Source organism: Andrographis paniculata, unplaced genomic scaffold (assembly GCF_009805555.1).
Source record: "Andrographis paniculata isolate CXL003 unplaced genomic scaffold, ASM980555v1 Contig53END, whole genome shotgun sequence".
Classification (NCBI taxonomy): Eukaryota; Viridiplantae; Streptophyta; class Magnoliopsida; order Lamiales; family Acanthaceae; genus Andrographis; species Andrographis paniculata.
Window position 1 is genome coordinate 3496377 of NW_026137588.1, and position 25018 is coordinate 3521394.

At 25.6% G+C, this 25018-nt stretch overlaps 1 protein-coding gene across 1 annotated transcript; it reads right to left on the reverse strand.

Annotated features, from left to right (window-relative positions):
• Positions 1–10339: 10339 nt before the first annotated feature.
• On the reverse strand, positions 10340–20374 carry LOC127255225 (flavonoid 3'-monooxygenase-like). Its single transcript, XM_051280672.1, has 3 exons — positions 19917–20374; positions 12297–12782; positions 10340–10990 (listed from the first exon to the last, which is right to left on the reverse strand). Exons 1-3 carry the CDS (start codon positions 20367–20369, stop codon positions 10340–10342), a joined length of 1590 nt encoding a protein of 529 aa, XP_051136629.1. The 5' UTR covers positions 20370–20374.
• Positions 20375–25018: the final 4644 nt, after the last annotated feature.

Consider the following 25018-nt stretch of genomic DNA (forward strand, 5'->3'; position numbering starts at 1 on the left):
CTAGAGCTGAAGACTCTGAGGTTGTTTAAAGATTCTGCCAGCTTTGCAACTTGAGCAGCTTTTCGTTGTTTTGCTGTCTTTCACAGCTTTCGCTCAACCTTCTCGATCTCAATATTAAATATCAGTTCACCTGTACGAGAAGAATATGGCATAAATAGGATGATAAATAAAAATAACACAAAAGAGTAAAACAAAGCGTCAATCCCCGACAACGGCGCCAAAAATTGACCTGTCGCGCGGTCAATTAAATCACCTATTCTGTTATCACAATTTAATGTAATACAAGGGAAGGGATCGTCTCCACAGGAATTGTGTGATTCACTCTTTTGTGTTCTAATGAAGTAAATAATTGGGGGAATTTTTTTTTATTATCTAATGAAAGTAAAATAAGAAAGCAATTACATTAACAGAGAACTAGCTATTAAGGGGATGTCTAGCTCACGGAGTAATGCAGTTTTGGCACTTATCTTTTATCAATGATTCAATAACGTTAATTCTTATTAAAGTATCAATAAATTGGTTATAGTTACCAACAAGCTCTGAAAACTAATTTTTCCTTACAATGTAGGTAATTAACGTACGACCGTTAACTACCCCTAATTATGCGAATAAACCTAGGTGGCCCATTAGAAATATTGTCTAATCGCATTCTACTCTAGAAAAACCCAATTCAAAACAATTACTACCTAAGAGGAGCAATTAGATTTGATTGTCTAACTCCCGGGAAGAAACTATTCAACCCGGTTGTCACCTATTCAAGTGCAAATACAATTACGGATATCCTATATGAATTGACTTTAGATTATCAGACTATTTCAAATATCGGTACCAAAATATTCAATCAATCTAACAACTACAAATGTTATTCTCAGAATTAGACAAATACTGATAATTAAAAAGAACTTTTATAAAGAAAACTAAGAATTTCCAAAACAAAAGAACCAAAACATTATCATCCCTCAAACCAGAAAAGTATATACTCAATAATCAAATACTAAAGAACAATAGAGAAAGATAAAGTCATAGTGGGAGAGAAAATCTTCTCAGTCGATTTGCTCCTGTGTGATCTATGAGTCTGTCAGTCTCCTGCTCCTGTGAGTATCTGCTCTGGCCGTCTTCTCTCCTTTTCAAACGTGTGATCCCCCCCTATTTATTTAATTTTTTGCCCTAATTATTTTGTAGCTGGGTTTTTAGGCCTTTAATTAAATTCTTATGTCAGGAGGGTATAGTTAGTCATGGCCATGACTAACTAGGTGGTGCAAATTTGAATTTTTCTTTACTTTTTCTTCCAATTATGTCAAATTTGGTATTTGCCCTCTGCAGACAGCAAATAAACAATACGTATATAAATTGGGTAGAATCCAATCAAAATCACTCAAATATCGCATATGATATGCACATAAAACGCATGCGATTTCTAACTATCAATGGAACTTGTGTTTTATCATTAATTCAATAAAGTTAGTTCTTATTAAAGTATCAATAAATTGGTTATAGTAATCAACAAGTTCTAACATTCAATTTTTCCTTACAGTGTAGGTAATTAAGATACGACCGTTAACTACCCCTAATTAAGCAAATAAACTTTGGTGCGCCCATAAAAAATATTGTCTAATCGCATTCTAATTTAGAAAAATCCAATTCAAAACAATTACTACTTAAGAGGAGCAACTAGATTTGATTGTCTAACCTCCGGGAAGGAACTATTCAACCCGGTTGTCACCTATTCAAGTGCGAATACAATTACGGATATCCTACCTGAATTGACTTTAGATTATCAGAGTAATTTAAATATCGGTACCAAAATATCCAATAAATCTAACAATCACAAACATTATTTTCAAAATTAAACAAATATTGATAATTAAAAAAAAAACTTTTATAAAGAAAGTCAAGAATCTCTAAAACATAAGAACCAAAACATTATCATCCCTCAAACCAGAAAAGTATTCACTCCATAATCAAATAACAAAGAACAATAGAGAAAGATAAAGTTATAGTGGGAGGGAAAATCTTCTCAGTCGATTTGCTCCTACGCGATCTATGATTCTGTCAGTCTTCTGCTCTTGTGCATATCTACTCTGGCCGTTCTCTCATCTCTTTCTGCGTGTGATCCTAATTATTTTGTAACTGGGCTTTTGGGTCTTTAACTAAATTCTCATGTGATGAGGGGTATAGTTAGTCGTGGCCATGACTAACTAGGTGATGCAAATCTAAATTTTTCTTTAATTTTTTTGCCAATATGCCAAATTTGATATTTGCCTCTGCACACAACAAATAAACAATATGCATATAAATTCGGTAGAACTCAATTAACATCAATCAAATATCGCATATGATATGAAAATAAAACGCATGCAATTTCTAACTATCACTATCATTTTTTTTCTATTTTCAACCTTTTTTTTTTTCCTTTCTTTTATATCTTATATTGTGCTTGTTTTATCTTAAAGCGAGAAAACAAAGAAGAAAAAGAAAAGATAGGGTCAAAACAAGGACAAAAATTAAGTCGAATCTACAAACTGAAGATGGAAAGTAAGGAAAAACAAAAATAAAAATAAAAATAAAAATGGGTGAGAGAAAAATAAATTTATTATTATTTTATTGTTATCTATTTTTTTTATTTTTAAAATTATATTTTGGTACGATCTTACAAAAATATATATTTGAGTATGTGTATTTTATTTCATATCATATCATATACATCGTGTGTGTATATATATATATATATTTGATAATGGTGAGAGACCCACCATTCTCAATTCCTTAGCCTACAATTTCTAAGTTTTATTTTATTTTATTTTTTATATATTTGCGAAAAGTGTAAGTTTCACTGTCTTTATTTTTTAATGTGTATAGCATTAATTTTTTTTTGAATTTTATGATTTTTTATATTTGTAAATTGGGTAAACTATTTTTTTTTTTTTTTTCATGTATCTGACATCTTTTATCATTTTAAAACTTTAAGTAGACCATGTCTGAAAATAGCCTCGTAAGTAAAAATTTTTTGCTAAAATGATCCTCCGGTGCCGGCGTCGCCATGCTGGCCTATCGTTGCTGACGTGGCGTTTACGTGGCTGACATGTCATTGCCACGTAGATGCCACGTCAGCGACACGTGGAATTTTTTTTAATTTTTTATTTTACAAAATGTCTTGGTAAACTATTTTTTTAGTCCAATATGATCCCCTTTATCAATTTTAGGACATTTAAATGGACTTTGTCTCAAAATAGTCTTGCATGTAAAAATTTTTCGCTAAAATAGTCTTCTGACGTGACATCTACGTGGTGATGACGTGGTAGCCACATCAGCGCAACGTAAGCAACGGCAGGCCAGCACAGCTAGTCCGGCACCGGAGGACCATTGTAGCGAAAAAATTTTCCTTACGGAACTATTTTTAGACATGATCCATTTAAAGTTTTAAAATAATAAAAGGGGTCAGATACGGGATTAAAAAAATAATTTACCCTTATAAATTTGTACGTTAAATTTATAGTTTTTAATCTTCTTTTAGATGGATATAAAGTCGAAACCGGAGAAAAATAAATGCGAGCCTAAAGAATACGGAGACAAAGGAGGAGGGAAATGAAAGAAATCAAAAGAAGAAAAGTTTAATAAGAAATGTAGTATACTATTTTAAGCTTTTTCACCTTTAAAAGTTTAGTTAATTTTATAAATTATACTGTATTTTCTATATCTTTTTATTGATTTATATTTAATTACAATTCTTGAAGTATTTATCTCTTATTTTATAATATTTTTAGATTTTATCAATTTTCATTTATAGTAAATAATAAAAAACTAAAAATCCTACCCATTTTTATTTTTATGTTCTTTTGTATATAAATATATTAGAATATAATTATTTTAATATTTGTATAATTAAAATAGTAAATTATGTAACACGCCCTCGTATTTTAGTAAAAATGCACGAAATATCTTATATTTTATTTATTGCGTGAACCCCTTGTGTTAAGGTAAAGTTTGCATGAAATACCCTTCTTGTCCAAAACTGATATTTGGTTCTAAATAAATACCTAAATTACGCAAGTTTTATACAAATAAAAAACGTAAAATATCTTAAATAATTGTTTTTGAATAAAATAAATAAATAAATAAATAATCAATTATTTATTTTATAATTTTATAAAAATCAAATAACAATTTGTCTCCAAACACTATAAAATGAATGATTAATTCATTATTTATTTATTTATTTTATTCAAAAAAATATTTAAGATATTTTGCTTTTTTTATTTGTATAAAACTTGCGTAATTTAGGTCATTCAGAACTAAATATTAGTTTTGGACAAAGACGATATTTCGTGCAAATTTTACATTAACACAAGGGTTTCACACAATAAATAAATCACATGCTGTTTCGTTTATTTTTACTAATACAGTCTTATATAATTTACTCTAGTTAAAATAATTTTATACTCCTTAATTTACAATTTTTATATAATTATGTTTTATGAATTTTTGGTGATAGTTTTATTTTATTTATTTATTATTAATCATACATTATATATATTTATAAAATCATTATATTTTATTTAATATTAAATTTAGTAATGTATTTTTATATTTTATTTGATTTTAATACTATAATGTATTTTTTGAAATTAAAAAATATTAACTAATTTAATTTATAAAATATTATTATAAAACTTGTATGTTTAATTAAAATAAGTATTAGTGTGTTATGTAGTTCTAATATATTTTAAAACATTGTTAATTTTTTTTTATAATATAGTATTATTTATTATATATGAAAATTCATTAATTTCTAATTGCTTTTATTTTTTTTTGTGTATATATATTGTTTTGTCCGTGTTATAAACATTGTCCGTAAAAAAATATTTTAATAAACTTTCATCTAATCTAGCTAATCTAATAATACATATATATTTATAGAAATTTACATATTTATTGGCAAATATTTATTTTATTGTGTATTTAACTTTTTAAATGAGAAATACATATTTATAGAAAAATTTCATTTCATTGTCCAATTTTGTGTGTGTGCGTGTCTTTTTTTTTTGGTAAATTATAAGTTATGGAAACTAGTTTTAATTATTGATGGAGGTTTTTTATTCAAAATTATTAGTTGTTATTGGATATATAATTTTTTTATGAAAAATGTTTATTTATGGGTAAAATTTATTTTTATATTATGTATTATAAAGTTTAAATTTTTTATTATCATATTCTCGAGATAAACGAGAGTTAGTGATCCAAAAAAATAAATAAATTTTTTATTTTATTTATATATTATTTTTTTCAATTTATTTTTTTATATATAAAATTTCAATTATGTTTTTGTTTTTTTCTATTGGTTTATTGATACGAAAAAAGTAGTTGTTTGTATATATTTTATTATTTAATAGAATTTTATTAAAAATTTAAATCATTGATATTGTGGATTGAATATTTTATTATTATTTTTTATTTATTACAATACACATATTTAGTTGATATTAAATTTACTGTTCGTCAATTTTTTAAATATTAGTATGTATATATATTATTTAGATTCAAATGAGAATAATGTGTCTCTACAAGATAAGTACGGAGATATACACAATTCTATTGTATTTATTTAATTTAATTTAATTTATTATCTTAGATATTTTCTATTATTCTTTTTATTTAGTAGTTCATTGATATTATAAATTGATAATTTATATATGTATTATTCTTTGATAGAATACATTCAATTTGTTTAATATATTACTTAATAATTTTTTTATTGCTTTTATATATTTTTATCACCTTATTGAAATAACTAATGACTAGTTTTGTATTTTGTTTTTATTGATTTATCTATTTATTTTACTTGGGTATATACATATATGAAAATCCAAAGTATACACCTACTTTTTCCTATTATTTCAATAAAGCTTTAATTTGTTTTAGTTTTTAATCATAATTTAGTTATTTGATATATCATTTTAAATAATCGTTGTTCCATGTTTAGAATATTTTTATTATTATATTATTAATAATATCATATTATTTTTAAAATATTTTTAAGATTTCGAGATTATATCATATTCTATTATCGTAAATGACCAACACTATAATATTGCACACTAATATAACATTATGTCATTCATTATTGATACGGTAGGTTTAGTTTATTTAAATCCAAACATAATTTAAATAATATTTGTTTTATGACATAAATATTCTTATTATTAATTTTATACTATTTAAAAAAAAAAAATTTAAGATTTTTTCTATCAAATGATTCTTGACTATATATTTTTTCTTTATTTTTTTTGTCATGAAGTATTGTATTTCATACTTTTATTATTGTAAGTATTATTATTATATTATTTATATTTTTTAAAATTTATATTTTATTTTAATACACAAGAGAAAATATATTTTATTTATTAATTTTAAAAATATTATTTATATATACAGTCGTGAATAGCACGGGTCTATTTGCTAGTTATATAATATATTGACAAGTCATAATATTATAAATAAAGAGATATAAAATATAGAATTTCATTGTCGCAAATTTCCACAACAAATATATATAACTTTAAAAATATTACCTTTTTTATATTTTTTGTCACATAATTCCGCAATGAAGATAATTTTCATTAAATTCTGTTGCAAATGCCAACATAAATATATTAAATTAAATAATTACAAAAGTAATTCCTAATTTTTTAAAAATTATTTTAGTTTTGCCGCGAAATCATATGTCTAGAAATTAGTTAGAATTGAGAATCTATATATATTTTTAACAATGGTCACATGGTTGCGACAATTTTTTTATTACTATTTTTATATACTTTGTATTGAATGATTTTTGTAAGTTAAAAGTATATATTATGTAACCATATAATTTCGTGAAAGTAATAAAAACGAGTACATGATATATAAGGTGTTTTTGGCTTTGGCTTGGCTCCGAAAGTACTTTTTTGAGAAGCACTTTGAGGTATTTTTGAAAAAAGTAGAAGCAGTTTTAGTATCTAAATTACAATTTTAACTCTAATAATAATAATAACTAATTAAATAAATAACATAAAATAAATAATAAAAACAATTAATTTATATAAAATTTAAATATAATTGTATTTTAATGATTAATTTATATATTTTATTTTAATTAAATTTAAAATATATAATAAAAAATATCAAACTTTATAAATATAAATATTAATTATATAGTAGATAATTTAATATTTTTAAATATAATCTATAAATTTAAAATAATTTGTAGAATAAAATTTATTTAAATTTATTTATATTTTTAATTTTCATTTTTATAAGTATAAAAATATAAAAATATAGTTTGTACATAAAATTTAATAAATATTTTTTCAATTAGTTTAGATAATTTAAAACTTTTAAATATAATTTATAAAATTCTAAATAAATTAGAAAAAATTAATAAACAATATATTTACATTACTATAATTTTAACAGTTTAGAAGCACTTTCAACTTTATTATATCCAAACTTATTTTTATAATTATTCATTCAAACTTAAAATCGCACTTTTGACTTTTGCTTTTGCTTCTGCTTTTGACTTATACTTATTTTTTAATTCAATCTAAACGGGCTCTTATTTTTTTATATATCATTAGAAATATATGTTTTTTGTTCAACATAGTTATACAATCATAATGTTTATGAAAGTAAAAATTATTAAGCATTATTTTTTACCTATAATTTTTAAAGATAATTTCTAACAAGAGGTATAAATATATGTTACAATTCAATTTCAGGTTTGGTTCGAAATGTAGACAATATAGTCCGATCAAATTTTCCTGAACTTTAGATATATATAAAACAAAGTTTCTGATATCCGGGATCTATGATTTGATGTTTAAGGTATATTTAAATTTGAATTAATCTAATTAAATACTTTAATTAATGCTATAATGATTGCAACTTTTAATTTTCAGTAGCAGCTTTATAGGTGAAAATCTCAGTATGAATATGAGATTCATGTATTATTTCTATTGAAAGTGAGCGAATTATTAAGAAAAAATTTAGGATATGCTCGAAAAGTTAATCAATGTTCCAAATGGATTGACCAAATAATTGGGATATTATTATGTGCAACTCCAAAGGATACCAATAGATGATTACTCGAAACAAACAAAATCGGAAAAAAAAAAAAAAAATTCAGCCGCAATTGCAAATCAATATCGTGGAGGTGCTCGCTCTGTGGGTCGTGTTCGAAAAGTCATGGTAGTATTGAATATAATTAATTATGGGAACAATAAATTGTCTAAGATGAAATATTAATTTTACTGATATATTACTACAATTTATCTTGCAGACTAATGAGTTGAGATGCACTGTGACAGAGATAGAATTATATCATCAGTGTTATAGTAAAAAAGATGAAATTCCTACCAAACAGGTTGTCGCTCTCGAGGTAATCCAAGTTCGTTTATATATATATATATATATATTTCATATTGGATTAATAGAATATTTAATGTATGCGTATTTTAAATTTACAGACAGAGCTACAAAAATTTGATGAAAATAATCCTACTTCAGAAAGTTATTTAATGACATGGAAACTCGCGGCCACTACCTGAAAGTGTGCACTGCGCAAACCCCCGGTCGAACCTAATATACTGCAAAGCTCAACACTACCAGGTCATCCCTTATGGAACTGGACCCAAGCAATCTTATTAAAGCATATGGTGATTTCAATTCAAAGGGACGTGGCCCTAAACTTGGTTATAGAGGTAAGATAGCCAAGATCCAACCACGTTTTTCATGTTTACATCATTCTTCGTCGGGCTTGTCTTTTGGAACAGTTTCAATGAAAGAGTATTTAAAGGTTAAAGAACATTTGCAAACAACCAACCAAATATTGGACGAGGTTTGCATATATTTTTGTTAATATCAAAGATAGAGTTTTATTTTTATATCTTGAATAATAATTATATAATTATTTTCAGGTGATAAAAATCATTTCAACACATTAAGTTTTTCAAAACATCAATAATTCTACTTCTAACAAACGGATTATCCTCAAATGGATAGTCTATTTGACCTTTGTCGAGTGCGTGAGGATAGAAGTAGGAGTCGGAGTGCTGATGCCAATGGTAGTGGAAGATACTACGAGGACGATGATGAAACAATTCCACCGACGCAATATTATTAAGATTTTATATTATTTTAATTTTTAAAAATATGTATTTAGGATTGACAACAATAATAATTTGATTATATTATTGTTCATTTGATTGATCTAAAATATTTTATATTTCTATCTCACAAAATCGCAAAAATAATTCTTAATAATTGTAAAAAAAAAATCGTGACAATTACATTGCTACTGAAAGATGCAAAAATTATTATTTATATTATTGCAGAATATTGCGACAATTATTATTTATACTGTTGATACATGATTGAGGAAGTTTGCGACAATTAATACTTTCATCGTTGCGGAAGGTTGCGACAAAAATTGCAAAAAATACTATTTCATCGTTGCGGAAGGTTGCGACAAATGTTGTGACAATTACTATTTCAAAGTTGCGTGAAATGGCGACAAAGGTTGCAACAATTACTAATTCATCATTGCGGAAAGTTACGACAAAGGTTGGAATAATTACTATTTTATTGCTGCAAAACGCCGCGACAATGAATATTTATATTGTTGCAAAATCTGCGACAAGTAAAAATTATTTTCTTGTAAAAAGCCGAGACAATGAATATATATTGCTGCAAAAATTTGCGACAAATAACAACTAATACATGTTGCAAAAGATGCGACAATCAATATTAATATTTTTGCAACTTTTCATAACAATTCGTCTTAATCTTCTGCGACAATCGTCATTAGCACGAAAATCTAGTGTGAAACTACTTTTGTAACAAATAAATTTTCGCAGAAATAGATTAATTTTGCAACAATTTCAACCGCAACAAAATGACTTTTTTCTACTAGTGTTTTCTCTTTTCTTTATGTGATTTTACACTCATTTTCTAGTAGCAATGTGTTTTTAAGTAATCTTGGGGGGGAGGGGGGGTTGTATTGTTTGGATAATAGTACAAATTAATTAAAATATAAATAGATACGAAGAGAAAATGGATTGTGGAATGTATATAATGTTTCAAATATAAATAAGGTATGATCAAAACAATACTCTTTAAGGAGAAAATATATATAAATTATATATTTGATTTATAAAAAATCAAGTCCATAAACATAACAACAAAGGAGTTTAGCATATGAAAAATACAAGCACATATTTAAAGCTAGGAACGATGTTGACAATATGCATATTCACACCATACCTTCTTCATATTTTTCTTGCTTAGTTTATGGTTTTCAAAAGGACAATTAATTTGCTTCGGCTCCATACACAAGAGGTGCCAATCTGGGCTTCGGGTGCAACATCAAGGGCTCGGCTCGTTGCAATGTTAGCCCATAGGATTCTTCCATATTCAATGTTTGACACGCCCTCCCGTCGGATAGATCAAAGCTAAATGCATGTATCAAGTTTGTCGTCAATAGTTGTACCATACGAATGCCTAAGGTTACCCCTGGACAAATCCTTCGACCGGCTCCAAAAGGTATCAATTCAAAATCATTTCCTTTAACATCTGCATTGGATCTTTCTCCACCTTCCAAGAATCGCTCTGGTTGAAACTCAAGTGGATTGGTCCATAGGTCTGGATTCCGGCCTATGGCCCAAACATTAACCAAAAGTGTGGAGCCTTTGGGAATAAGGAATCCATTAACCTCACAACTCTCATGCGCAATTCTTGGAAGAGAGAGTGGTGTGGGAGGATGTAGGCGAAATGCTTCCTTCATTATGGCTTGGCAAAAGGGTAATTTTCCCAAGTCATGTTCGGTCACAACTCGATCCCTACCAACTATTGCATCGAGCTCGCCTTGAGCTAGGGCGAGGATTTTGGGATGGCGGATGAGTTCTGCTACGGTCCATTCCACTGTGCTTGATGTTGTGTCCGTGCCGGCCGCAAACAAGTTCTACATTTATTTTTATTAATTCGACATAAGAAATAAACAAACTTTATGTTTCAAATAATATAATAGGCCTTGTATTCCAAAACTCGGCCGTCTGAGTGGCCCTATACCCTCTTAATATACCAGCTTGTGTTTCTCAGTATATATTTAGGCTATGTTCTCTTCTTGTTTAAAAGTTGTTGAAAATTTTATTATTAATTAATGAAAACTGTAAGAGATTTATAATTATACTTTTCAGTTATGATAGTATAATGTTATGAATTTTATTTAGTATTGATTGATTTTTGAAAAACTTTTTATACAATAATATAATAAATACAATTTTAGTCAACTTTTGATTGGATTAATTATTTTAAATTTGTCAAAAAAAAATAAGGCATATATGTGTATGACAAACCTAAGACCTCACAGTCACGGGTCAACTTCACACCGCCATAACATCCTTTACGGATTTATATATATGTTTGTATATATTGTAAAGTAGTCAAGTGTCAAAGTTCTAGATGAGTAATTAAGTAATTTGATCAAATATTAATATTCGTTAATATTGGAATTTGTTGACAAAGTCTTTTATATGAATGCAAAATAATTTTTGAATATAACATTTCACATAGAAACATGTATTGATGTAATATATTTTCAGAATGTATATATATAATTAGTAATAAAAAACCTGAATAATTTAAACTAGTTAGAAACTTTATAGTATGATTATTCTAATTTTATTAATAGACTTATATATGTAATAATTATGCATTTTATTTTTTGTCGTTCTAGTGCTTCTTTCTAATGGGCACAAAATTATGATATTATGACCATTAATTATAACGACAAAAAAAATAAGATAGGTACAATTTTTTTTTTAGAGAATGTCTACTTAAATGATCAAGATGTTAAAGAGGAATGCTACTTATACCATCAAAATTAGTATTTTTTTGTTTTGTTTTTGTAAACTAATTTTTTTATTTTTAGTTTTGTATTTGATCATTTATCATTTTAGTGCAATACCTGAAGTTTGGTCCTTTAACTGCAAAAATTTGGCAAAAATTTTATCCTATGTCACCGAAATCGCCAAGCTATTGCTGAGTAGACTCATCGGTGCTGACGTGACAGTGACATAACTGGAAAGCCAAATTTTTGCAGTTACCAGATGTATACAGACTCTCGTTACTGAACTAAAATGATTAATGAATTAACTATAAGACTAAAACAAACAGTTTACCTTTGATATATATATGGCGCCACACCAAATTCTTCCCCTATAATTCGAAATTTTAACATAGAAAAGTCATTAAAAAAAAGAACCTACCAAAAATAAAGCTTTGATTTCGGCATCCGTAATCACTTCAGCTTCATCACCGGTACCAGCATTGCCACTGCCGCCACCACCACCCTCCTTCAAGGAGATCAATGCACTCAATAGATCAACGTGTCCGTCCATCCGTTGAGACCTGTTGCCGTTGGCATTGTGTTGTTCAATAATGGATCTCAAGAAGATATCGAATCTTTTGCGAAGATTCCTCATCTTGGTGGCGAGCCCTTGCAAGTCGAAGGCCTCGAGGGGTGGGATATACTCGCCCACACTAAACACGCCCGATAACAACATTAACTCGAGTACCATTCCTCTAAATTCCTCAGCCGTGCCGTCCCCGCCACCCTCGCCATTTCCGACCATACGTCGACCGAGTATCACACGTGCTAGAGCATTGGTGGTGCACACATTCACCATCTGCCCTAAATGAACCGGCCGCGGACCAGTGCTTGATAAAGCTTTCAAGAGAATCTCTACCTCTTTCTGTATAATTTTATGTATATATATTGATTGATAATATTAGTAGAAATTACTTGTAAAATATACACTATGTTTACTTATATTCTAAATTTTATTTTTATACTGTTTAAAAAATAAGAATCGGTTTCTGAAAACTATCATTTAAAACCAAGTTTTTATTTAAAACGCAAAAAAATCTAATATCCGTTTTGATATATATAGGTTTTTTTGGAAGTTTTGAAATTTGAAGGGAACATTAGTTTTTATGTGATATATATATATGTATCTATATATTAATAGTATAAAAGATGAGTAGTACCAAAATTTTGTTGTTTTGAATATACGTAACTAAGATACTTTCTATTCAAAATTATTGTTCTAACATCTATCTATATCACATTAAGGCGACGACTCTAATATTGAATTTAAAATTCTGTACTGTGTTGAATAACACATAATGTACTAACAAACAACACATGATATTACTATTAGCAACACATAATAATTTATATTAATATAATGCAAATACATAATTAACAACACACAACATACACGATAATTATGAACAAACAACACCTATATTTATTACAATATTTATATATTTTTTTTTGGGCTTATTTTCAAGTCAGTGTTGTAACTCTTCTCATCATATTTAAAATCAATTTTTTATTATTTTAAACTAACTCAAAATTTCAAAATATATCTAAATTAGACTTAGTGAATTCTATTAAAAAAAACTAATTTTGTTCTTTTAACAAATATTTTCAATATATTTCTAAAATAATAATAATAATAATAATATATTTTATACACTTTTTATTTTTATACTACCTACCGAATTTCTCATAAAATAATTGATATATCTATAGTACTAAGTAATCATATCATATCATATTAATATATATATATATATATTTGAAAGGTATATGACCTATTTGGGCTATACTAATTTTCTGTAATTTGAATTTTTATTTTTCTAATTTTTTTATTGGTTAGAATTTTGCGTGGATCCTTGTATATATTAGTATTAATATGTTGGACTATTTCTTCGGGCTGAATATATATTATATCAAATCATATATATATATATTAAAAAGTTATTTTGAATTCTTGGGAGAATTATCCTAAATTTTATAAAGCCTATCTTAATCAATATTAGGGTTGTGGTGATTAAAATTCGAGAGATTAAGCCAAATAATCAAGTTCACAATAGAGATGATAAAAATATTTTTGCCCAAAACTGCACAGTTTCGGAAAATGGAAAATTTCATTTCGTTAACCGTTGGATCAAGTTAAAATTTTTAGAGAGTGTTCGTGATTCGATTTTCTTTCAATCTAGCGGTGGAATTTCCAATCGGATGTATGTTATGTTCGGGGTTCATTTTCTTGATCTTCATTATTTTAAGTTTGTAGTTTTTATTGGTTGATTGTTTACACCCAATTAGAGAGGATTCTTATACCCAATTTGCTCGTACTAAATTTTTCTACTTAAGTTTGGATGACCTTTTTGTTTTTTTCATTTATGTTGAACGGTTTTTCACGTTAAAAATTATCATATTTTTTATATTTTATATACGCATATAATTCATCATCGGTCATCATATTCTTGAAATGGGATTGTGTTTTCTTATCGATATATACTGAGATTTTTATAGTAAATTTTATATATAGTTTTTAAAATTTTAAACTTGAGCATACAAAAATTAACTATCATATTCTTTTTACATTATTATTCTTATTCTTATTCTTATGTACTCCCTCGTCCCGACATAAGATGAAGGTTTCTGTATGGGCACAAGAATTTAGGTAGTATAGATAATTATTTAGATAGTGAGAATTAGTTATTTAATGATTAAAAGAAATTTTAAATATGTGTTTAAATATTTTTAACATTATATTTCAATAAAATATATATAATATGAATATCATTTTGTAGAAAATAAAAATTTATATAATAAAAATAAATAAAAAATATATTCATTTATTTATCATTAATATAAATTAGTTTTATAAAAAAATGTTAATTTTAAAGATAAATAAAAATATTCGTTAACTGAAGAAAATATAGAAATAAGAGGGTTTTAAGTAAGTCCTACAGGTTAGAAATTCAATTTAATTGATTTATATTTGTTAAATATTCTTAAGATTGATAAATTTGTTAAAAATATAAATGAATATCTTTTATGAAACGAAAAAAATCTTTAGTTTTTATTGATTCATTCTTTATTCAATTACCTATTTGTTTTAATAATAAAGAAAAAAAAAAAGATCATGAATATAAAAGCAAATAAATTATATTGAGTTTTTAATATATAGAAATTTTATTTGTATTTTAATATTTTTAGTCTTATTGTGTATGCATTGTTTTTTTTCAATTAACTATTTTTTTCTACTAATCAATTTTTCTTCTCTTATTTTGTATGTATTTTTTTTAAATTGATTTGGTTATGTCTATTATTTTATTATATTTTTCAATTTGATAGATTATTTTCTAATTTCGAGTATTTTGATTTGAATGAATTTTTGGATTCTATACAGAAAAGTGTTGTAAATTTTAATATATAAAAATTTTATTTTTATTGTAGTAATTTCATTCTTATTGCGTATGTGCTTTTTTTTTAATTATATATTGTATTTTTTATTTACTAATTATTTTTTCATTGTTATTGTATATTTCTTTTTTTTTTTCTCATTATTTTGGTTTTCATTATTTTATTTTAATAAAATTTTTATTTTTTTTAGATTATGTTCAAATTTTGAGGTTTTTAATTTTTTTTTTAAAAAAGAAAAATTTAAAATAGAACTAGATCATATGGTGATATGTATATAAATTCAGCATATGCTGAATTGAAATCCAACCATTAATTTTAATTGTAATCACTTTAATTAAATAAATAATTCAATGATTAACGGTGTGAATTCAATTCAGTCCCGTTGAACTAGAAAATTCAATATAGCATCCGTATTGTTTAAAATATTCATGTGAAAAATTACGGTAAGTTTTAATATATAAAAATTTTTTGTTGTGTCCTTTTGGAAGTTTTACAATAAATTTGTATTATTTAAATTTTTCTATTCTGTCAAAAATATCATATCAAATAATTATTATTTTTTTAATATTATAATACTATAAATTTATTTACATTCAAAACATCACGTCAATATATATTTATATCACATCAAACAACTATTCATTAGATTCAACCTTTTATTATTTAAAAATTCAAACCTACAAACAAACACACCCTTTATTTTTATTGTAGTATTTTTATTGTTATTGTGTATATATATTTTTTAATTATCTATTATGTTATTTTTATATTTCTACAAATCAATTCTTTTTTTATTCTTATTGTGTATGTCATTCCTCTAATTGATTTGATTTTTAATAATGCATTCTAATATTTTTTAATTTTTTAGATTATATCCAAATGTTTATTTTTCTTTTTATTTGAAGGAATATTTAGAGAATTCTCATTTATAAAATTATGATAAATTTTAATATAAAAAAAAAATCTTAGTACTTTAATTATTATACTGTTTGTTCCGGTTGTGTTTGTCACCAACACCATTCCCTCTAAATATTATTTTTAAATACAATATATATACCAATTAATATAATATATATATATATTATTCATAAAAAAAAAAGTCAATTCTTTAACATAAAATATTATTTTTTATATTATCTAATATAATTCTCCATACTTAACCTAAAAAAAATAAATTCATCTCAAAAACACTAAATGAACAAATTAAAATCCAATATTTTCGTTAATATGATATTTTTTTCTAATTTATTTTCTTTTGAATATTATATTCTAATATTTTTTTTGTAGATTACAAAATTATAATATAAAAATAAAATATTACAAGATAATTTTAAATAAATTTTCTGTGTATAGGAGGAATTCTCCGCTCATATAAATATATAAATAGTGTATTTGTATGTATAAGTGGAAATAGACTATGCCAAACTAGACTTTGGTTAAATAGGTCTAGCCAGTTTTAAAAATATACTAATTCCGTTCCAATTTTTTGTTATCATTTTTTTTTCGTCTCATTTAAAAGTATCTATTTTATTTTTTAATAATAATATAAACTAATATCAAAATATTTTTAACTTTAATTAAAATTATAAATATATCATACACATATAATTCCTTTTTATATAAAGCTAAGAGCAAAAATATCAAAATCTTTTACGTACTTTCACTAACGAATAAAATATTATTATTTTTAATATAATACAAAACCTCAAATGGCTCCTTTCAAATTAGTCGGACGGAGTATAATCTAAGCACGTCCTACAAGCCTGAAAAAAAAAAATAAATAAAAGACTAAGCGTGATTTTTTGAAAAGTCTATTTGGCTTACAAATATATATAACTGGCTACATATTATTATTATTATTATTATTATTATTATTATTATTATTATTATTTGCAAATTTAGTACTAGTAATAAAAAATAAAATAGATATACTTTTTTATTACATATCTTAAAAAAGTTAAAAATTCTAGTTTTTTCAACTTTTTTATCTTTTCATAATAAATTTACAATTAAAATTATTTAATAATATTATTATATATCATAATAGATATAAAGCTATTCTTAATAAATAATAATGAGAAAACATTTAATAAAATAGTAATAATAACATTAAAAAAACGGTTGTTAGATTAAAAAGATTTTATTTTTCTAAGCGTGAGTCTATTCTATTTAAATAAAAAGTCTTTAAAAAATCTAAATATGACATATTCAATAAATAGATTAGGTTACACCTAATTTTATATAGACTAGACTCTAGGTCCTCTGAAATGGTCTGGCCTATTCTCACCCTTATTTGAATGTATCTTTAATTTTATTTTTGTAATAATAAATTAACATATAAATATTTTATGCTAAATATATATTTCATCCGTCTCATTTTAAAGTATTTCTTTTACTATTTTCGTCTGTTCCACTTTAAAATATATTTTCCTAGAAAAAGTAATGATACACTATTACCTAAATACCCTGAACATTTACTTAAATTACAAACATATCATTACATATACAATTACTTTATACATAAAGTTAAAGGGTAAAAATGTCAAAACCTCTTACACTTAGAGTATTTATTTTCAAAATTATTTCTATTAAAAAAAATCAAATTCAAAATATTCTAAAACACATCCAAACATTCCCCCTCCATCTCATAACATATGCGTTTTCCATTTTAGGTTGTCTTTATCTTAAACATATCTAATAAATATAAATTAATTTTATTAAATTTCAAATGACCATTCAAAATCTCTTTATTTTTATCTCTCATTAATAAACATATATTTTTATCTATATTTAAAACTCTATTTTTTTAAGGATAAACTGTTTTTTTTAGTCTCGTAACTAGACCTCTTATCATTTTAGTCTCGTAAGTGGAGCATGTCACAAACTAGTCCAATAAGTGAATTTTTTTTTTTTTTTTTTTTTTTTTTTTTTGTTTTAGTCCTCCAGCACTCGATATGCCCGCGTAGCTCGCCGGAATCCACATGTCCACTAGGTGTCTCGCCAGGTTAGCGACACCTGGCGGACACGTGGATTTTATTTTATTTTTTAATTTTTTTTCAATTGGACCAAATAAAAAAAATTAAAAAAGGCAAATAAAATTAAAAATAAATTTTAAAAAATGAAAAAAATGAAAAAAATAAAATAAAATCCACGTGTTGGCCAGATCAGCGACACTCGGACACGTGGCCTCCGGAGAGCCACGCGGGCGTCTCCGGAGCCGGAGGACTAAAACAACGAAAATTTTTTACTTATGAGACTAATTTGCGACATGCTCCACTTACGGGACTAAAATGATAAGAGGATCCAGTTACGGGACTAAACAGTTTACCATTTTTTTAAAATTTAGTTAATATTAATCATAAAAAGTATATTTTTCATTTATTTATATTATATACAATTTTATTCTTTATGAAATGATATTTATATTGCATTTATTAAGATATAGTGTATAAAATATTTAAACACATTAAAAAAAATTTTAATCATATATATCAATTCTTATTTTAAAAATACCAACAATACTATGCATATGAAAAAAATAATATTATAATATATTATAGTTAGCTTACTAAATTTCATTATTTTAAATACAATGTAACTAACAACGCATCGATTGTTCCAAAATAGAAGTAGGGTAACATACCTCGGTAGATTTACACTGTTATTGAGAAGTTTTAAAATTTATAGAATAGTTAAATATTTTTTCTTGTGTGATGTTAATATATTTTTGCAATTCAATATATAAACTTTAATGGATTTACACATTATCTTATATAATTAGTTCAAGATAATTGTTAAGATCATCTCCAAACTTCCACTCCATTTTTTTAGTTCATACAGTAATTTTATTCTAATCATAAATTTTAATTTTTAGTCTAAAATGTATGTTTCCTATATATTTTTATTTTATATAATTTTTCATATTTATAAATTACACCCCAACTTTAATTTATTTTTATCTTTTAATCCATACACATAACTTATATTTTATTTAAAAATTACATATATGAAAATTAACATTTATAATTTATATATCACTTTTAAAAAATAAAATTACATATTATTTTTAAAACATAAAATTCTATCACTTTCCAAAAATGTTAAACAAATGTTACATAATATTCAAAGAACAATTCTAAAATTATTGATCCCTATTTACATTTTAGTTTATTTGATAGTGGTTTTAAGTTGATTTGAAATAAAATTTTGATTTAAATTTTTGTTTAAATAATTTATTAATATATTATTTTATAAGAAATATTAGTATATTTTTAAACCTTATATAATGAATAATGTTAATTAATTTAAAATCACAATGAAACACACCATTTTTCTTTCTCACTATAATTAGTGAGAGCGATCCATGAACTATCACTCTCTATAGTGATGCCCATGTACAAACTCTCACTATGTGTGTATATATAGAGAGAGATCCATGATCTTTCATTCTGGTGATGTCCAACTCTCACTCTCTCTATAGAGAGAGAAAAAGTCACTCTTCACACAGTGATCTCTATGTTCACACTCACTCGTAATCGTATGTATCTATATATATATAAGAGAGCGATAGAGAGAGAGAGATGGGAATGGTTTAATACCGATTTACCTCTCGAACATAAGTGAAGTGATCCAAAGCCTTGTTCGAGAACAAATGGAGGGCACAAATTTTCCTAAGCCACCGCCATCGCGACCCATAGGGCCTGAAAACCATATCCTCATTGTTAAGGATGTATTTAGCGCTCGCATTGGGTGGTCGACTCAAGAAGTTGGCATCGTGCTCCTTTAGAAATTGCTCCACCACCTGGCTCGACGAGGCCACCACCACATGCATCAATCCTAGTTTGAGGTGCATTAGGGGCCCGTGAACCCGTGCCATGGCCGCCAATGTTTGGTGGGGCTTCGTTCCTAATTGAAAGAGGTTCCCGATTATTGGCCATGGTCGTGGCCCCGGCGGCAATGGAAGCCCTCCGCCGCTGCGCCGGAGCTTGTTGATGAGAAAGTGAAGGAGAAACCCTAAAATGGTAGTGAGAGAGATAAAGGCAACAAAGGGTGTTGTCATCTTTGTGTGTGTTCTTAATTGTATAGTGTGATTGTGCTTTCTTTTTGAGATATTTATAAGCAATAGGTTAGGGTTTGTTTGCTTGCGTGGTTGGATTATTATTATTATTATCACTATTCTGGATTTGTTCATATAATAATTTTTTTGTGGATATACTTTTCCGATGAAAATTAATAATATATACATATATATATATAAATACATATTCATATATATTGAATGGCATATAAATACATATATATATCTTGATGAGCTATAAATTTTTTTTTATCAATTTTAACTCTATTTATAAGAGAAATAGTAATTTGTTTTTGGAGGAAGCTGATATAGTTCAGGCACCAAGTCATTTCTGCCAGTTTTTCTCTATTCCTCTATTTTATCCAATAATATGATTACATTTGTAACAATAAATAGGAGAGAGAATATATATAGTAATTAGTTAAATTTAGATATATTTTTTGAATTTTATTTTCATTATTTAATCTTATCATTTTATTTTAAAATTAAAAATTAAATAAAACTTATATCATATTTTAATTTTATTTATTTTTTATTATCATTAATTTATATATTTTGTATATATATATATATTTACAAAATATCACACTCTATAAAAATAATTAATACAAAGTAAATTCTTAAAATATATATATATATTTAAATTTATTTTTATTTAATATTATAAAAGTCTATATTTTTATACTATCTCCCATAGTAAGAATGTCATTTACTTTTGGCATAAATTTTTTTATATATTAGTATTATTTTGTTTATAATACAAATTGATATAAAATAATTTATACCCTTAATAAAATATTTCTACTAAGAGATATATTTGATCCTTAATAATTTATGCAAATCCTGAAATGAAACAAACAAAATAATAATTATACTAAAATTAGGTATAATTTTATTATGCTATTTTACAATTTTAAATGACTTAGAGCAACTACTATGGGGAAGACACTCTAACTTATCCCCAAATTCCCCCTATTTTTGCAGCATTGTACAGTCTTACTCCATTTTTGGAGTATAAGTGTACACTCTACTTCATTTTTGGAGTGGAGTTTGAGTGATGTTTTTGTGGTGTTTGTGTATTTTTGTTATTTTTTTTTAAGTATATTGTATAATTTTATTTTTTTAAAAAAAATGAGATATAATTTTCTTTTTTTTTAAAAAAAATAATGTATAATTTTATTTTTTGGCAAGTAATATAATTTTATTTTTTTAAGAATAATGTATAATTTTATTTTTTTAAAAAGTGATATCTAATTTTATCTTTCGAAAAATGATATATAATGTGTAATTATATATATATGGGTTATATTATAAAAATAAATTAAAGTTGGAGTGTAATTTATATATATAAAAAGTTATATAAAATAATATATAGGGAATATAAAATTACTTTAGATCAACTGCTACTGCAAAAAGAAGTAATGAATTGGAGATGGTGTTATATAAAATAGTAAAAATTGTTATAAAATGATTTATATAATTTTATTATACTATTTTACAATTTAAATGACTTATATACAATAGTAAAAATTGGTATAAAATGATTTATATAATTTTATTTTGCTATTTTACTATTTCTTTTTAATAAAATATTCTAACTATGTAATCAAAAAATATAAAAATATATACATCCTTAAAGTATTATAAAAAATTGAATGTATTTAATTTTTATATAGTTTTGCATGTAATATTTTGTATAAAAAAAATAATTTTTACAAAAATGGTAAAATAACATGAAAAAATTAAAATTAAAATTGGATATAATATGCGTTTTATTTTTGTAAACTTTTGAAAAATTGAATATGCAAAATAATAGAAATTAAATTTTAAAAATATATCTAAATCTAACTTAATGCTATACTATTCTCTCTCTTATTTATTACTACAATTGTAATTATTTTATTGGTAGGAACAGGGGAACAGAGAAACTTTTGAAACAGAAAATTTGATATAGTTCATCAGAAATTAAAATCCATCAAATATGTTTTAGGAAACCTAATGGCACTTACGTATGGACCAACATCGTCCTTAAACGAGCTTGATTCCATGCAACAAACTTAACTCTTCTCTATTTTGGAATTAATACAAAAAAATATTGATGAGGTAGGTGTTTAATAAACTAATTCTTTCTAACTTTAGTAATCCTATCTCAGAACAACTTAATTGATGATCGCTTTCGTTATGTACTATAGTTGATAACATACATGAAGAAATTGTCGTGATTTGTTATGTGCACACACAATCCACATCTAAGATTTAATGAAGATACTCCTTTGAAAAAGACATCAGTAAAAATCTACAGACATTGTTATGTAAATTTTGAGATGACTAGTGGGAAAAATATCTCTTTATATTATAATTGATACTTTTTTTTTTCTGCGATTTTACACCCATTTTCTAGTAGCAATGTGTTTTTAAGTAATCTTGGGGGGTTTTATATATTGTTTGGATAATACTACAAATAAATTAAAATATAAAATAAATATGATATATTATTTTGAAGAGAAAATAGACCGTCGAATGTATATATTATTTTAAAAGTAAATAAAGTATGAACAAGATAATACTCTTTAAAGTGAATATATATATTTTATGTTTGATTTATTAAAAATCAAATCCATAAAACAAATAACAAAAGGAGTGTAGTATACAAAAAATACAAGCACACGTTTAAAGCCAAGAACAATGTTGACAATACATATTCACACCCTACCTTCTTCATATTTTTCTTGCTCAATTTATGGTTTTCAAAGAGGCAATTAATTTGCTAAGGCTCCATACACAACAGATGCCAATTTGGACTTCAGGCGCACAGTCAAGGCTTGGCCCGTTGCAATATTTGGCCATAGGATTCCTCCATGTTCAATGTTTGACACGCCCTCCCATAGGATATATCAAAGCTAAATGCATGTATCAAGTTTGTCGTCAATAGTTGTACCATAAGAATGCCTAAGCTTACCCCGGGACAAATCCTTCGGCCAGCTCCAAATGGTATCAATTCAAAATTGTTTACTTTAACATCTGCATTGGATTTTTCTCCATCTTCCAAAGATCGCTCCGGTTGAAATTCCATTGGATTGCCCCATAGGTCTGGATTCGGCCTATGGCCCAAACATTAACCAAAAGTGTTGAACCTTTGGGAATAAGGAATCCATTAACCTCACAACTCTCGTGCGCAATTCCTGGAAGAGAGAGCGGTGTGGGAGGATGTAGGCGAAATGTTTCTTCATTATGGCTTGGCAAAAGGGTAAATTTCCCAAGTCATGTTCGGTCACAACTCGATCCCTACCAACTATTGCATCGAGCTCGCCTTGAGCTTGGGCGAGGATTTTTGGATGGCGGATGAGTTCTGCTACCGCCCATTCCACTGTGCTTGATGTTACGTTATATCCGTGCCGGCCGCAAACAAGTTCTACAATCATTTTTATTAAATCGACTAAGAAATAAACTAAAGTTGTTTGTTTCAAATAATATATATATATATATATATATATATATTATGTAGGCCTTGTATTCCAAAACTCGGCCCTCCGTGTGGCCTCTATTCCCTCGTAATATATAGGCTCGTGGTTTCTCAATATATATATATATATATATATATATGAATTGGCTGTGTTTTCTTATTTTTAGAAGCTTTTGGAATTTTCTTATTGATGAATATTGAAAACTGTAAAATATTAATAGTATCAATGTGTGTCTGTTTGTGGGTTTTTTTTTTTTTTTTTTTATGTGTTGATGCGATATTTTGAAAGTAAAATTAAATTTTAATATAATATAATAGTAAATCAAAATTATGTTGTTGATTTGATATTTTTTTGAGAAAAAATAATTCTAATAATAAAATCAAAATCAAAACCTCATAAACAAACTCACTAAATTGGCAAATATAATGTTATTGATTGGTGTAATATATTTTCAGAATGTATATATATAATTAGTAATCCAAAACCTGACTAAATTAAACTAATTAGAAACTTTATGGTATGATTGATCTAATTTTTTAAAGTAGACTTATATATATATATATATATGTAATAATCATTTATTTATTTTTTTTATCGCTCTAATGCTTCTTGATAAAGGTCACAAAATCATGATATCTATGACCATTAATTATAACAAAAAAAAAAAAGTTTAAGATGCATTTTCTTTTAGACAGTGACTACAAAAAAAAAAAAAAAAAATTGGATATTGAAATGGAATATTGCTACGAAATACAATCTATTGCAAATTGCAACGGAATTTGCTAGGCAATAAAGAAATAGTCTCAATTGCGATATGTTGTGAGATAATACTGCAACAGAATAAATTTGTCACAAATATTTTTGAAATTACATAAGGAATATAATATTCCTGTTGATGTATTTTTCAACAATAAAATGTAAAATTCGAAAATAGAAAAATATCCCCGAATTTGATAGATGAGTGCCTGAGATTAGAGATCTCTAAACACTGTAGAATACATAAAATAAAATAAGGAAAATAAAATAAAAGACTGGAAAGTAAAAGTGGTGATCTCCAAAAGCAATTCTCTTGAATTTGATGTCAGTTGAAGATCCCTTCTCTGTACAATACGGAATCCTTAAATAACCCCTTGAAGATACGGTTCGAACCGCTATCTGGTCGGTTAC